This window comes from Dermacentor variabilis, chromosome 4 (assembly GCF_050947875.1).
Source record: "Dermacentor variabilis isolate Ectoservices chromosome 4, ASM5094787v1, whole genome shotgun sequence".
Lineage (NCBI taxonomy): Eukaryota > Metazoa > Arthropoda > Arachnida > Ixodida > Ixodidae > Dermacentor > Dermacentor variabilis.
In genome coordinates, this window is record NC_134571.1 from 79,182,242 (window position 1) to 79,196,208 (window position 13,967).

Consider the following 13,967-nt stretch of genomic DNA (forward strand, 5'->3'; position numbering starts at 1 on the left):
GGACACCATGGCCGATTGTGCTCCATGCCCGCAGGCGACGCCCACAAAATAAAAAGCGTAGAAAGATACGGATATTCAACCTGAGCAAAAAAAAAAACAGGAAAAATGAAGTCAGTTACACTAGAAAGGCACAGCATCGATGATGATAGGAGAAAGACACTACTCGAAGTAAGGTCTGTAGTTTAATTGGCGACACATGCACTCAGGCAAACATTAACGAATCAAACCTGATGACCACCAACTTGCTGTTGCAACATATGCGAACACGTTAGAAACTTGAGATTATGTGACCGCCAACACTAGACACGCGAGAACCGAATGTGCACCAAAGCACCAATGTTCTGGCTCTGCCTTTGCACTTGCCGCGGAGGTGACCTCCAAAATATGGCGCATGGCCCATGCATGGATGCGTGCAAGACTCACACGCTAGGAGGGGAGAACAGATAGGCATGCATTTCTGCCCCTATCCATCCCTGGCGCGTGCTTGATCACGTTACCGCGTGTTCACTCCCTCCCTATGCCCCTTGCGCAGAAATCCTCAGCTCTCGTTTCTTCAAGCACTGAGAGCTGCAGTGTGCCCCACAGCTTCTGCAAGTTGTTTACCAACAGGAGAAATGGCGCAGCGGTGTTTCCTACCTACCGCATGCCGGTGTGCGCACCCTGATGGCGTTTTTGCCACTAGCTCTTCATCAAAAGAACACTTGAAATAACTTTTGCCTTGGCCGACACTTTTACAGCTTTCTGCTAGATTTGCAGCCATACAGGATCCGAGTACATGCTTGAAATTGCCGAAAACTTTGTAAAATCGAAACAGTGTCACAAAATTCACTAAACGACCAAAAAAAATGGTTTTCAATGAAACTAAGATTGGGAAGTGAAAATAGTTTGTTGCATCACAAGTTTTATTAAATCGCAGTTGGACTAAAGAGTGAGAAATAGTGCACCTAAAATCCCACCCCTGCTTCCATTTTGTACTCCTTTTGCATTCATTTTGCATTGTACTCCTTCATTTTGTACACCTTTTGCATTGTACTCCTTCATTTTGCATTGTACTCCTTGTGCATTCTTTTGTACTCTTGACAGTTTTCTTCCCCTACATTGGCTGCAACTCCCTAGTAATGCCGCTTCTACTCTGGTCATTTTAATGGAATCTAGCATAAATGAGCATAAAAGTGGCAATAAAGTACCTTCAGGTGCTGGAGGGGCTTTGTCACTGTACGCCATGATGCGAAAGTTGGCAAGGTCAGTATTGAGCTGACCTTCTAGGGCAGCCCGATACTCTGGGTTTTCAGTGTTCTCGTTGATGTTCTCTTGATTTGTCAGCTAAAACAAAAAAGCATTATTAAAAAAGGCATCATTTTCTTTCCATGCCAAGCATACACTGTAGGAGCTTTGTAATGTGAATTTCACAGCAGCAGCAACAGTTCTGAAATTACCCAAGGAACAAACAAATGGCCACTGCATCAACATAATACCTCTCTATAGCGGGATGGGAAAGAGGGAACCACTTTTACAGTAAGTCTGTCAAACAAAATGAAGCCAGTGAAAGCAGTATGGTTGACAAATCGTGGTCATACAGTCTCACACTCATGGCGCTAATTCTCTAGAAACAGCTGGAGGGCATGGAGAAGAATTCATCTCCCCCCTGCATAGCATTTGAGCGGGGCATACAACAGGAGGTAGGCGATACATTGAGGAGGCAGCTACAAGCAATAGCCACAGATAGAGTTCGTACGTGCGACATGCATAAGACGTGTGGGAGCACATGGCTTTGGTTTCATTTACAGTGTTTGGCAACCAACGAAGCCACAAGCAAAAATAAAAATGGTATTGAGTTACGTAGAAATGCGAAGGGAAGATCAGATGTGTTCGAGGAGAGCACACAGGTTTACGAGGCCTCTGCCGCAGAGTCATTAAATTATGGGGGTTTTACAGGCCAAAACCACTTTCCGATTATGAGGCACGCCGTAGTGGGGGACTCCGGAAATTTCGACCACCTGGGGTTCTTTAACATGCACCTAAATCTAAGTACACGGGTGTTGTCGCATTTCGCCCCCATTGAAATGCGGCCGCCGTGGCTGGCACAGAGCCTTATCATGATCAGCCTATTTACATCTATATTTCAGGCATCTGCCTCTGCCAGCAATCTGATTACCCCTGTCTTGTGCCAGCTGATCCCATCTTCTGCTTACTATTTTCCCAATTTCATCACACTGCTCAATTCTCTGTCACTCTGCTGTGCTTCCCTTCCCTGGGCACCTATTCTGTAACTAATAAATAGGGGCGTGCGAACACCAAATAGTAGATTTCAAATAAAACCAAGAAAAGAAAAGCTGAATATTAAAATCTTTTGCAGAATTTAATGCTTACAAATTTTGGGCAAGAAAGTGCGGTGCCTGCACGTGCTTGGGAGTCTCCTTGGATTGCATAGGTACGTACAAATCACGATACACTGCACAGTCTACTATTATTAAAGGAAATGCCAAATTAGTATGCCAGCAGTGGTTACCAGCTCAGTTCTGATATAAGGTGCGGAATTCTTTTTTTTTAATATCAATAGAATGCCTTCTGAATAGAATCAATTCTCTTTTTTCCTCTGAAGCTAATGAATCAGCAATGTTATGCTGTAGCGAGGTTCTCAGCTTAATAGTGGATCTGTGTTTTAAGGCAACCTTTTATTTATTGCATAGAAAGTTTTCAGTTTTTCGCCAAAATACAGAAGGGGCATATCTGTATTCTAGGTGCGACATCACAAGGCCAATCAGTGCGACGCATGACAAGGCAACGCATCACGCTACTTGATCACCGCTCCGCATGTAGCTGGCGCCGTATGTGCCCTTTCATTTGCAAGTTTGGCACAATTTGCCCCCTGCAAAGAGATTCCGAAATCCAACAGGTCGTGGCATGTTCACACACCGCGGGTACATGGCACTGCATGGGTCTTTACACCGAACATATTGAATATTCAATAAATTGAATGGTAGATACTCTATTTGCAAATCAAATTATTTGAATGATGACTATTCGATTCAGTGACATTCGAGTGTTTGCACACCCTTACTCATAAACCATCGGTTGTCTGTCCTACAGATTACATGGCCTGCCCAGCTTTACTTTCTAGTGTTAATGTCCAACAGAATACTGGCTGTCTTCCTGTCCCTTAATGTTATCCCCAACATTTTTTATTCCTTCACCCGTTAAGCAACCCTTAACTTCTGAAGCCGCATTGTTAAGCTCCAAGTTTGTACCCCATGCAACTCGTCTCAGCAATAATAAATGGTGAAACAGTTTTCTGTAACCATTCAATTCTTACTACACAAGCAATACTGACCACATAGTTTGCCAGTTCGAACTGCATTTTGTGCCGGTTCGGTATAAAGCGATCACCACCACTTCGGCCAAGTGGCGTCGTCTGTTTTGATGGATTTTTGTGGCTGCGGTTGTGCTTGCCTGAAAAAGGAAATGCATATGCTTAATTGCGCACACGCTGCACCACCGAAAACAAAATTAAGCAGACTCAAAAGAAATCCTAGCACAAACACATAAGCAACAAGGATTGAATTTTTATTAAGTTAATGGCAATGTGAACCTAATACAAAAAAAGCTAAGGGAAACGCTGAGAGCAAACCACAAGAGCTAGCTAGAACTTGTGTGCATGAAACTCTGAACATTTGTCATTCTTTATGCACCCCACACTCAGCACCAGACTACCCCCTTTCCTTCAGCTTCACAATTTACCAAATCAGGTCACTGTAAGAATGCACAATTTCCTACTGCAGTATATCATATCCTGGACTTTACAGAAACCTGGCTTTACAGCAAATGCTACACAAAGTGGAAACTTGGATTGAGCATCAGATTTTTGCAGCTGAACTTTCCAGAAAACGAATCTATGACAATTTCGTGAATAGCACATTTTAAGCCTGTGAACAACTAAAGTAAAACCTCGCTATATCTAAGAAGGGGCCATCAAAATTACTTAATTATATTGATTAATACTTTGTTATGCCGGGGGTTTCAGTGAACACCTTAAAAAATTGTTAAATGCTGTGACAGATAGTACAATTATAGTCCATGAGCTGGTCTACTCAAAGAGGCAGACATTACTTGTACAATATATTGAAAATTCATAATTGAATAATTAATGAAAATTTACCAATTAAGTGTTCGACTCAATTGACATCTTATGACACATTGTTATTAACAGATTCTATAGAAGTTCGCAAAGCAGATCCACTTGGAATAAATTATCAGGATGACAGCACTGATACTAATTCCCGTAATTTGCAGAGAAATCCAGTTACTTTTGTGCTGCAATGCATAAAACACCGTTTTGTTAAGAAAGTAAGTGGAACAGCAGTGCATTTTTGTAGCAAGTTTGACGCAGCATAGCTCGTAAATGGTGTCATCCACACAATTCTGTTTAAGTGGATAGGCCTTGAAGTCACACCCACTAAAATTTGTAAATTGCAATATGTGCCACAAGGTAATTAGATAAAACTCAATCACTGAATTTTTGTAAATTAATCAATTAGGCATTTCAATTTCATGCAAGTAATGTCCCCCTCTTCAAGTAGACCAGCTCACCGACTAGAATTGTGCTATCTGCCCCAGGCTATTTTAAAAAATTCTGGAAAGTTCACTGAAACACCCTGTATACATTATTGCCCCTTTTGCAATAGATGCCCAATACGGTGCACAAATTTAAGCATGCATAAAAAGAAGGAACTTTCCAGCCCATGGACCTGCTCGATGGTGATGTACAAAAGAAATTTTAATAGAACAGCAAAAGATATTCGGCACGTGCATCACACAACTTCTTAGCACCCGACATGACTGCCTTTACAATAGCTGCCCACTGTTCCAATGAGATGGTCTTTTGCTTCTGCTTCCCATTTGGCTCATTCACGTGGCTCCACTGCGTGAATGAGGAGGCCAACGAACCTCGATGCACTGGCTTGGACAACTAATGGCCTCCCATGATGAACCGGCGCTGATGCTACCTCTAAAGCCACGTCTAGCTGCACCAGCCTGCACGGCACTCCGCAGTCAGAGAGAAGTGAATGCACTGGTCTTTCGCACGGTCTCACACAAGCAGCAGCTAACCGTCACACTTGTCTTTCGAAATGCGGTGTGTTGCACGTGTTGAGTGCAGCTAGGCGTGGCCTGCAAGACTGCACCAGCGCAACCTCAGGTGCAATGATCGGTATAGTTGCATACGTTCAAAAGCTTGAGCAGCACGAAACAAAATCAGCCATGTAAAATGCCAAATGGAAGCACACTGCATCAGTTGTGGCGCTGCCACATGTTTCTCCTGGCAGCAAAAAAAAATATTTATTGCACCATACTACATAAGCCAAATGGCAACATTTATAGCAGCCATAGCGCACAAAACAAGTCTATTGGATAATGTGCAGCTTCTCATTGCGCATGCGGCCCTCCTACGCAATGGCCTTGATGACACTAGACCTAACTACAGCCAATAACCACAAAAGTACCAAAATTGCTTCAACACAGCAGCTAGAAGTGGTGCCTGAAATATTTATAACAGATCAAATACAAGTTTTAGGTGTGTTAGCAACCAAAACGCGGTTTTCCTAAGATTATACCCTCAGCAACATTATGTGATGCTCTTAGCCGCTCCGGTTTTGAAAACGTGTAAACTTGAATGGGATGTGCCAACAGCAGCTCGAAAAGAAAAAAAAAAGCAGTATCATGCAAATTTTTTTCACCATGCTACTACAACTGCACTAGTGCTGCATGTTTTATCAAAAGCCATCCTGTGACACAGCACACCAAACTTTTTTTTTGCAAGGACTGCGTAGTTGACCAAAACTGGATATGCACAACTTATAGGACAGCGATTTATCAATCAGCAAGCTCACATAAAAGTTTCAAACAAATTGAAGCTCACCAGGAGTCTTCCTCGGAGTTTTTGAGGGCGTCTTGCTCGTAGAAATGTTGGCCTGGCAAGCAGACAGGTTTTGCAATGAAGAGTTAAATAGGGCAGAGGTGGATAAAATGGAAGTGTTTGTTGTGTTCAGGACAGAGTTGTCCATCGTCTTGCATGAACGTGTCAGCCCACGGCTGTTGTTGAAGTCCTTGCCGTCCCTTTCGATCAGTGGCATGGTGCTGGTGTCACTGGAAATTGTTCAAGTTGAAATTACAAATCGGTGCGAGTCAGTTTGTTTGTATGCTGTACTGAAATGGTGCTTCTGGTGAAAAACCAGATACAAATAAAAAGAAGTTCTAAAATTGGGAACCTCAAAGAGTTAAAGCAGGGCACGAAATTGGCATGTTAACAGTCACACTAGCAAAGGAGTAAAGTAGCTTAAGGAAATAAAACATTGCTAAACCGACTGCGTAGAAGAGAGGCGTGCTATAGTACAACATCTATAGTAAATTGCATGCTGGTTACATTGGCTTTAGCACCCTTTGTAGTAGCCCTTTACTCTAGTGCAGCCAGCAGACATGGTACTGAACCCTTGCTGAAACGAAGAGTGTGAAGAAAAAAACAGATCCAGGTCTTAAAACTACAGCACTCCGCTTTTGCGCACTTTAGATTTAGCAGTCCAGAACTAACATGCCTAAGCTGCCACTCTTGTGCAGAGAACCCTCACCTCAACACCCCCCCCCCCCCCCACCCTCCCACCTGTTCCATTTTCTTTTTTTTATCATGTATCTAAGCACTCTTCTGATTGAAAGTGCTTCATGCTGGAGCTTTCAACCCCCTGTGACCAAGGTGCCAATGTGTCAACAAGTGCAGAACACTGGAGTGTGTGCACAGCCTCGACACTGCTGAATACATTTGCAAATGTTAAGTGGCATAATTGGACGTCAAATAATCTAATCATTGCAAAGTGGAGCAAACAACCACAAGTTAAATATCCGCAGATCCTAATGCGCGCGTACGTGCACGCACCTAATAGACCATCTTGATCGAGACTTTCACTCACTCACTGAAGTTGCAAGGTTGTCACAGTGCAGACATTAAACCAGTTCATCTGCTGCGCAGACCATATCTACCCACCTAATGGTGTTTGTGCTGAACAGACATTAATACAACACAATACAGATTGTACGACAACGAATGCGCGACAGTCGGGTGCTGAAATGCTGCAGGCACCCCATATCGTAATGTCAACATGTTAAATAATTTGGCCGGGCAATTTTCGCACTGAAAGCCCACCATACTCCAGAGCACACAATTTCATCGCTTATTGCTTAGCGCTACCCGACTTCAGCCTGTGAAGTAAGGGCGACAGCAGGTAACGCAAACCAGATTCTCGACTTTTCACTCATACTTTTTAAAACGGCCCTGCGTGACTTGATAGATTCGATCATCAAAGGTACACTCGGCCAGAATTATTCTACGAGCAGCAGATATTTTGCGTGAGCACACCCAACAGAACAAAAGCACGTCAAACCGCTAACACAACCGAATTAAAAGACTCGTTGCGCCTCACCTTTAAAGCAGAAGTCGGTGATAAAGAATACAAAAAAATGTTTTACGACCTAGCAGTTCCACAGAGCACCACGCCGGGATACAACAAAAACGCTCGACGTCAGCGAGCTGAGTGTCGAGACGTTGAGCTGGTCGAGCGAGCGAGTCAGCCAGCAGCCAGCATACGAAATTTAAATGGTGGCGCTCGCCCAACAACCCGCACCAGCCATGCACGAAGGCACGAGACCTTTCGCACCGGTAACCACAGAGGGCAGCACAAAACAATTCTATTTTATTTTCACGCACCTTCGTAGCTCATGGACTGTAAGTAAATGTATATTGTAGCGTATAAGATGAACAAGTTATACGCAGAATATCCTTTGGGCCTGTGGGAGTTATCTAAATGATGCGTAAGCATTTGTTACTAATCGCTTCGTGGAGGAAGGAAGCTTTTTTTTGTTTTGAATCACTTTGCTCTTTCGTTGTCGTGTGCGATTGTGTTTGGTATAATTGAAAGAAACACCGCGAAAGAATTGCGAAACGGAGAACCGCGGCTGCAACACCGAAATGTCAACTGAGACCAGCATGAGACGACGAAGATGCGAGTGGTAGCAAAGCTAAGAGGATGTGGACGTGGGATGAGATAACGAGAGAGATTTTGTAAATGAAGCAAATATATACAACATTTATTATGTAGAGGTGTGGCCACGGCTAGCCGGAACACTGGAGCCCGCGGAAGCGCACAGCTATTAGCCCCGAGCCTAGAGTTTCCTATGGCCCCGAGAACTAACTACAGGGGCGCTGCGAGCGCCACTCGCGTGACGTCAAGGCAAGGACTCACACCTGTCGTCTGCTACAGTTCGGGCGTTGTCCGGGCGCTTTCTGCGGTGTTTTCGTTTGTTCGCCCTCGTTCTCCCTGCTTGTATACTTATGGTGGTTGTCTCAAATATATATTTTACGACCTCTTCCTTTGCGAACATTTATTCAAAGAGCTAATTTCTTATACAACAATGCTGCTCTCAAAGGCAACGCTACAGTGCCAGCCGAAGAAGAGCAAAAGAGCCCATTGCGGGTTTTTCATGCGCGGATGGACAATCGCAAAAACATAGCATACAGGAATCCAGTTACGATACCATACCTGCCGCGGTGCAACAAGTATGTCACAAACGCTGGCTATATATGACTTCTACAACAGTTACGTTGATTTTAATCCGCTAAAACAGGTTTGCTCACGACGAGTAGTTCATGGTATAATGTCGAATTTTTGCATTTCTTCACAGAAACGCTCGGCAGTAACACTGGGACTTAACTAATATTGGAATTTAGAATCTACAAGCACCACTTGCTTCTTTAATTGCTTGTCAACATTAGGCGGTTCTTCCCGTGTTTATTTTAAGCGGGGGAAATTTGAAGTAAAGTTAATGAAGGCTTACAGCTATTTACAGAATACAAATTGGAATCTACCAATGTATATTTCCTTTTCCGCGATACACGTTCAACTCACTTGAGAAATTTACTGGTGCTTGTTGTTTGAGGAATATACATGACGAATCTGTTTGGCGAACTGACACAGGCTGCTCGGCCCAGTTTTTTTAGTTAAGTATGCCTGTTGGATCGCATGGCTGCAGTCAGAAAGAAGTCGAAGCGTCAATCATTAGTAGTATGGGACATATTGAAGATATCGAAATTCCCCCCCCCCCCCGGTGGAGGGTCAGAAATCAAGTGAAAGTATATGCAAGGCTTGTGGTGCTTTCTTTAATTATGAATGTTTGCGACTGGATTGGAGCAAACTTTACTTAGCCTGCAGTTGGGCAAGGTTCTTTTTTATGTACAGACGAAGCAAATAGTTATCTGTTTGTATAATTAAATAACGCTGGATCGAGACTTGGTGAGACAGAAGGTGCTTGAATTTTCCTTTTCTAGACAATCTAAGCTGCGTTGTAGTAGCTCCAGAATACTTTAACCATTCCAGTTGGCGCTGTAAAAAAAAAATGCTTTATTCGAAGTTGTAGTGAACTGATGGGTTTCGCGAACATAGCGTGCCTCGCCATACCGACAGTCGATTGCTACCGTTACGTGATCAGGGGTGTGCCATATTGTCGATAAAGGCTACTGAGGGCCACTATGAAACATTTCATCACCCTCATTTGATTTGCTCTCGATCTTAACAACGAAACTTTTATCTCAGGTGATTGCTACTATGGTGTTTGTGAATTAACTATGTAAATACTCTACATGGCGCGCCGTCGTGTTAGCAGCCATGAGCAATTCGTTTTTTGGAGGCGTTTCAGAGGAGGATGAAAGTAGCAGCAAACTTTTTCATAAGAAATGCGCACCTATTTTTTTACTCATTAATGAATGGCCATATTTGAATAGAACAACACACCACAGTAATAAGAATCATGATGACAGCTTCGCTGGGCAGTGTCTTTCTAACATCGGATAACATGCTGACGCCAATTACCAAGATGTTTCTTCCATGTAAAATGCAATGTCTTTCATAGCTAAATACTAAGGGAATGTTAAATGTTTAGCGAGGCATCATACACAACTTCGCGTGTTGAATTTGCAGACATTCTTTTTACGCAAAATTTACGGATAGACACGGTGCATATGTGCATTGCAAAACCAGTAGACCCCTTTAACGCTCATAGCTTGCGATATCCAAGCCGCAAAGTTTCCCGACTCATGCGCTTAAGAAACTGTGGTTAAGCCATGACAGCTGAAAGAAGCCGACGTATCCTTCAAAACGCATGGCTCGAGCCACCCATACTCCAAGCATACACGAAGGGAACGAGCGCGTGCGGCAGCTGAGCGAGCCGGAGCGAGCGGCGTCCTGGCCGTGACGTCACTCGCGAGAGGGCGCCACTCCTAATTCTCGCCGCCACAGAGAAACTCTATGCTCGCCGCTAATGGTGGTTAGAAGCATGGCTAGAAGATAGAGTTTCTCACTATAGCACCTAGAGGGGAGTCTGGCGCCACCGTCTATGGGAGTTTCTTAAGGGGCGCCGTGCCGTCATGGGAATGACGTAGAGTGTACTAGCACGGCCGCTCAATGGAAACGCACTTGGTGCGGCCCGTCGCGTCGCGAGTCGCGCCGGTAATGCCGGAAATGCCGGTCGCGCCGGAAATGCCGCGCAACGGCTGTGTGCCGCTGTGCAGCACCAACGCAAGGAAAGATCCGACGATCCGATATTATGCATTTCCGTGCGATCCCCAACGGCGGGCAGCATGGTTGAAGAACATGGTTTCGCCATGTTTGGCGAAAACAGCCGTTAAACTTCCCATTCAGGATGGTGAAACTTGTCTTGCCAGCTGCCATCTAATCTGCAGCCAGTGAGCTTGAATTCATCAGTATGTGGAGTGAGCTAGTAGCTGATATAGAGTTAGCACCAATTGCATACCTGGCCGACTACGTCGCACGTGCATGTGAGGAACAGGTACAGTTTTTTTACAAGTTTAAAAAATTGGATTAGGCGTGCATTCATTTGCCCTTTGTTTAAGCGACTAATTCACACACACATTATATATATATATATATATATATATATATATATATATATATATATATATATATATATATATATATATATATATATTGAAATGTCTGTGGTTGATTTCATTATGAATATATTAGATTATGTTCTTCTAGTACCGTTTTTCAAGCTAAATTGTTATGCTCGTCTTCAGGTGGCTTGTGATTCCTGCAAACTCCTTTTTCAAGCAGCGAGGCCAGCTGAAGCAATTTATAGATTGATCTACAACGTTGATGATAGATGGCTAAGGTACCCAACAATAGAAGCAGTTGGCCTGTGTAAGCTTGTATGCACCTTCGTCACCAAGGTCATGAAGTGCTCAGACGTGAGACGAACCAGCAGGCTATGCAACACCTTGATGTCAGCACTACTTCCTCATTTCACACAATGTCCGGCGCTGACTTGTGAAAAAGAGGATCGCAACCATGCTGAGGACCTCTGCAGAGTATTTTTGAGCAAGCTCATAAGACCATTGTTGACGAACTGGGCTGGCAGCGTGAATTCGACAGTGGAAAAAATTTTGCTTACACATAAACCTCTCTCGAGGAAAGTTCTGCGCTTGTAACGCTTTCAGATTCTGTGTACATGAACTTTGAAATGAAAAGAAAAACTGGACTCAACCTACTGACTTCTGGCTTTGTTTTCTTTCCGACCATTGATGTAGGCTAGTAGTGCCCATTTGCAAAATATTTTCCGCATATACCCGTGAACCGGCTGAACTATAATGCAGTACATTTCTGCATGTCCAGAAATGTAAAACAGCGTTAATCATCGGCTCTAATTGTGGACCAGACTGATCAGAGTTCGGACTTCTTAAAACGAGCATTCTTATGCTAACCAACTAATTATATGCAACAAGTTAATATAGCGGATGACCGGCTTCGTGTGTGTCGAACGCTCGAAGAAGCGCACCTAACATAGGTGACTTCCGACACAAACTGTCGCTGACAACTGCAACGATGCTGACGTACTGCTATCAGTAGCAAATCGCCAGTTGACATTACCATTCATATCTTGTGAAACGCCGCTCTTTATCGGAACAAATCAAGTGCTGACCGCGTGGCCGCAGCAGGCGGAGCACAGCTCTCCCCTCTGCAACTGTCCTGGAGCAGTGGCGCTGCGGCGGTGGCGATGGGAACTAGGCGCGTCACGCCTCTCCCGGCCTACACAACGGGCCGCATCAAGTGCGTTCCATTGAGCGGCCATGGTACTAGAATGGGGGAGTGAATCCAGCCAGTGCTGGTCCAGCGGAGGCTCCGGCAAGTGGCGAGAGTGAAGCAAAAAACGTTGAAGTTTGCGGTGGCGCTGCAGTCACCTTCTTCTTCAAGCTCCTCCTTCTTCTGACGTTCCGACCAATCCGGTGCCTCGGCGGTCCGGAGAAACCATGCCTATCGGCGGTGGTTACGGCGGCGCCGAGCGGTCGTCTGCTCGATGCACCGTCGTATTTATTGCGTCAATTTTCACTCCTAGTATGTGCGAAAAAGAAGAATACAATAAAATTACTGCTTTGCCATGAATTGAGGTTCCTCGCTTCGGACAAACGATGCCGTCCGCACGATTTTTACGTGCGCAGACAGCCCTCGAATATGTCTATAGTTTGTCTCGTAACTCGGTGACTTGGCAAAGTGTTCAAAGAATGAGAGGATGAGCACACCTCAACGAAAGAGCTACTGTTGTGTAGTGGGTTGCAAAACCGTATACAGTAGATTGAAAGGTCAGGCCAAGCTCTCGCTATTCGGAGTCCCTAAAGATGAAGAAAGGTGACGCGTGCGGGAGCTCAATCTTCACCACACCGATCGGCCTTTTGGAAGTCACCGATTTCATTTGTGAGCTGCACTTTGAAGCAAAGTACATACTGAGGCATTATGTGCATATCATCGAAGGCCAGGTAGTATCTACACAGCGTGGAAAGCCTGCACTTCGGTCTGATGCGGTACCCACAATCTTTTGCTGTATTTTCCGGAGTATCTCTACGAGCAGCCTACACCCAAGCAGCCCACGCGGAAGCGAATGGCCTCATATGCAACAGATGAAGGCCAGTCATCAAAGGGAACGCTCCCACTCTCAGTTGAATTGTCATTCAGATTGGAGGCATGTGACAATAGAAACCTGCGCGAGCTCGAAGACATAGACAACCGATAACATGCTTCCTAATCCAAGCAAATATAAACAATGTGTTTTGCATTATTCACCCAGGGGATCTTGAAAACCAGCTGCATCTCAGGCGCATGATGCATAGAAATAGGGAAGAAAACGGCTATTCCATAAATATTTTCAAAACACACAATTGACCTAAAAAAAAAATGTGCTGCACATAACGAATAATGTAGTATGTGACCCACATTCTCCCTAAATGTCAAATTGCTGCCGTTATTGGGGCATCTGGGAAATTTTGTTAGCATTCAATATATCGCATTGAAAAAGGAAGAAAACAAAGGTTTACCAATTCTTATTTAACCCCTGATTATGCCACACAGTTCATTTATTCCTGTACCTCATCCCATTACTGCACATGATCCCCATTTCTTCGGAATATGAGCTCTGCATTTCGTTATCTTATGACACAGTGAAACACGCATATAAGGTTTCAAAAGAAAAGCAAACAGCAAACGCGATCTATCTGACTGCGTGGCTCCGGCTAATATAGTCAAGTATAGAGTTATAAATTTAGAGGAAAAGCTGGACGAAAAAAGTGGCAACCAAACACGAAAAATATCAAGATGTGATGCAAAAACAAGCACTTCAAGGTAGCACGTATATGTAGGAACAATGTGTAAAGTTAATTCCGTATATTTTTCAGAAAGATCTGATTGCAATCTATAAAATTTTCATGCAAAGCTTACAGTGTGTGAAATGATGCATATGCAAGAGCTAGATGACACCACCATACTGAGAGAGAGGGGCTCGGGACCGCATTGATTGCGCGACTCCCTCAAAGGCTGCAGAAGATAGTACCAACTTTTTTTTTCTCATAATAAACCACTTCT

General features: G+C 44.1%; 1 protein-coding gene across 1 annotated transcript in view; it reads right to left on the minus strand.

The window, feature by feature from the left end:
• The window catches only part of LOC142579401 (cell division cycle protein 20 homolog), a 29,512-nt gene extending 21,856 nt beyond the window's left edge, over positions 1 to 7,656 (minus strand). The window contains exons 1-4 of the mRNA XM_075689541.1: positions 7,467 to 7,656; positions 5,915 to 6,141; positions 3,332 to 3,450; positions 1,188 to 1,323 (exon numbers count right to left, since the gene is read on the minus strand). Coding sequence (XP_075545656.1) covers positions 1,188 to 1,323; positions 3,332 to 3,450; positions 5,915 to 6,128 — 469 coding nt within the window. The 5' untranslated portion in view covers positions 6,129 to 6,141; positions 7,467 to 7,656. The remainder of the gene's footprint in view (positions 1 to 1,187; positions 1,324 to 3,331; positions 3,451 to 5,914; positions 6,142 to 7,466) is intronic.
• Between the last annotated feature and the right edge of the window lie 6,311 nt (positions 7,657 to 13,967).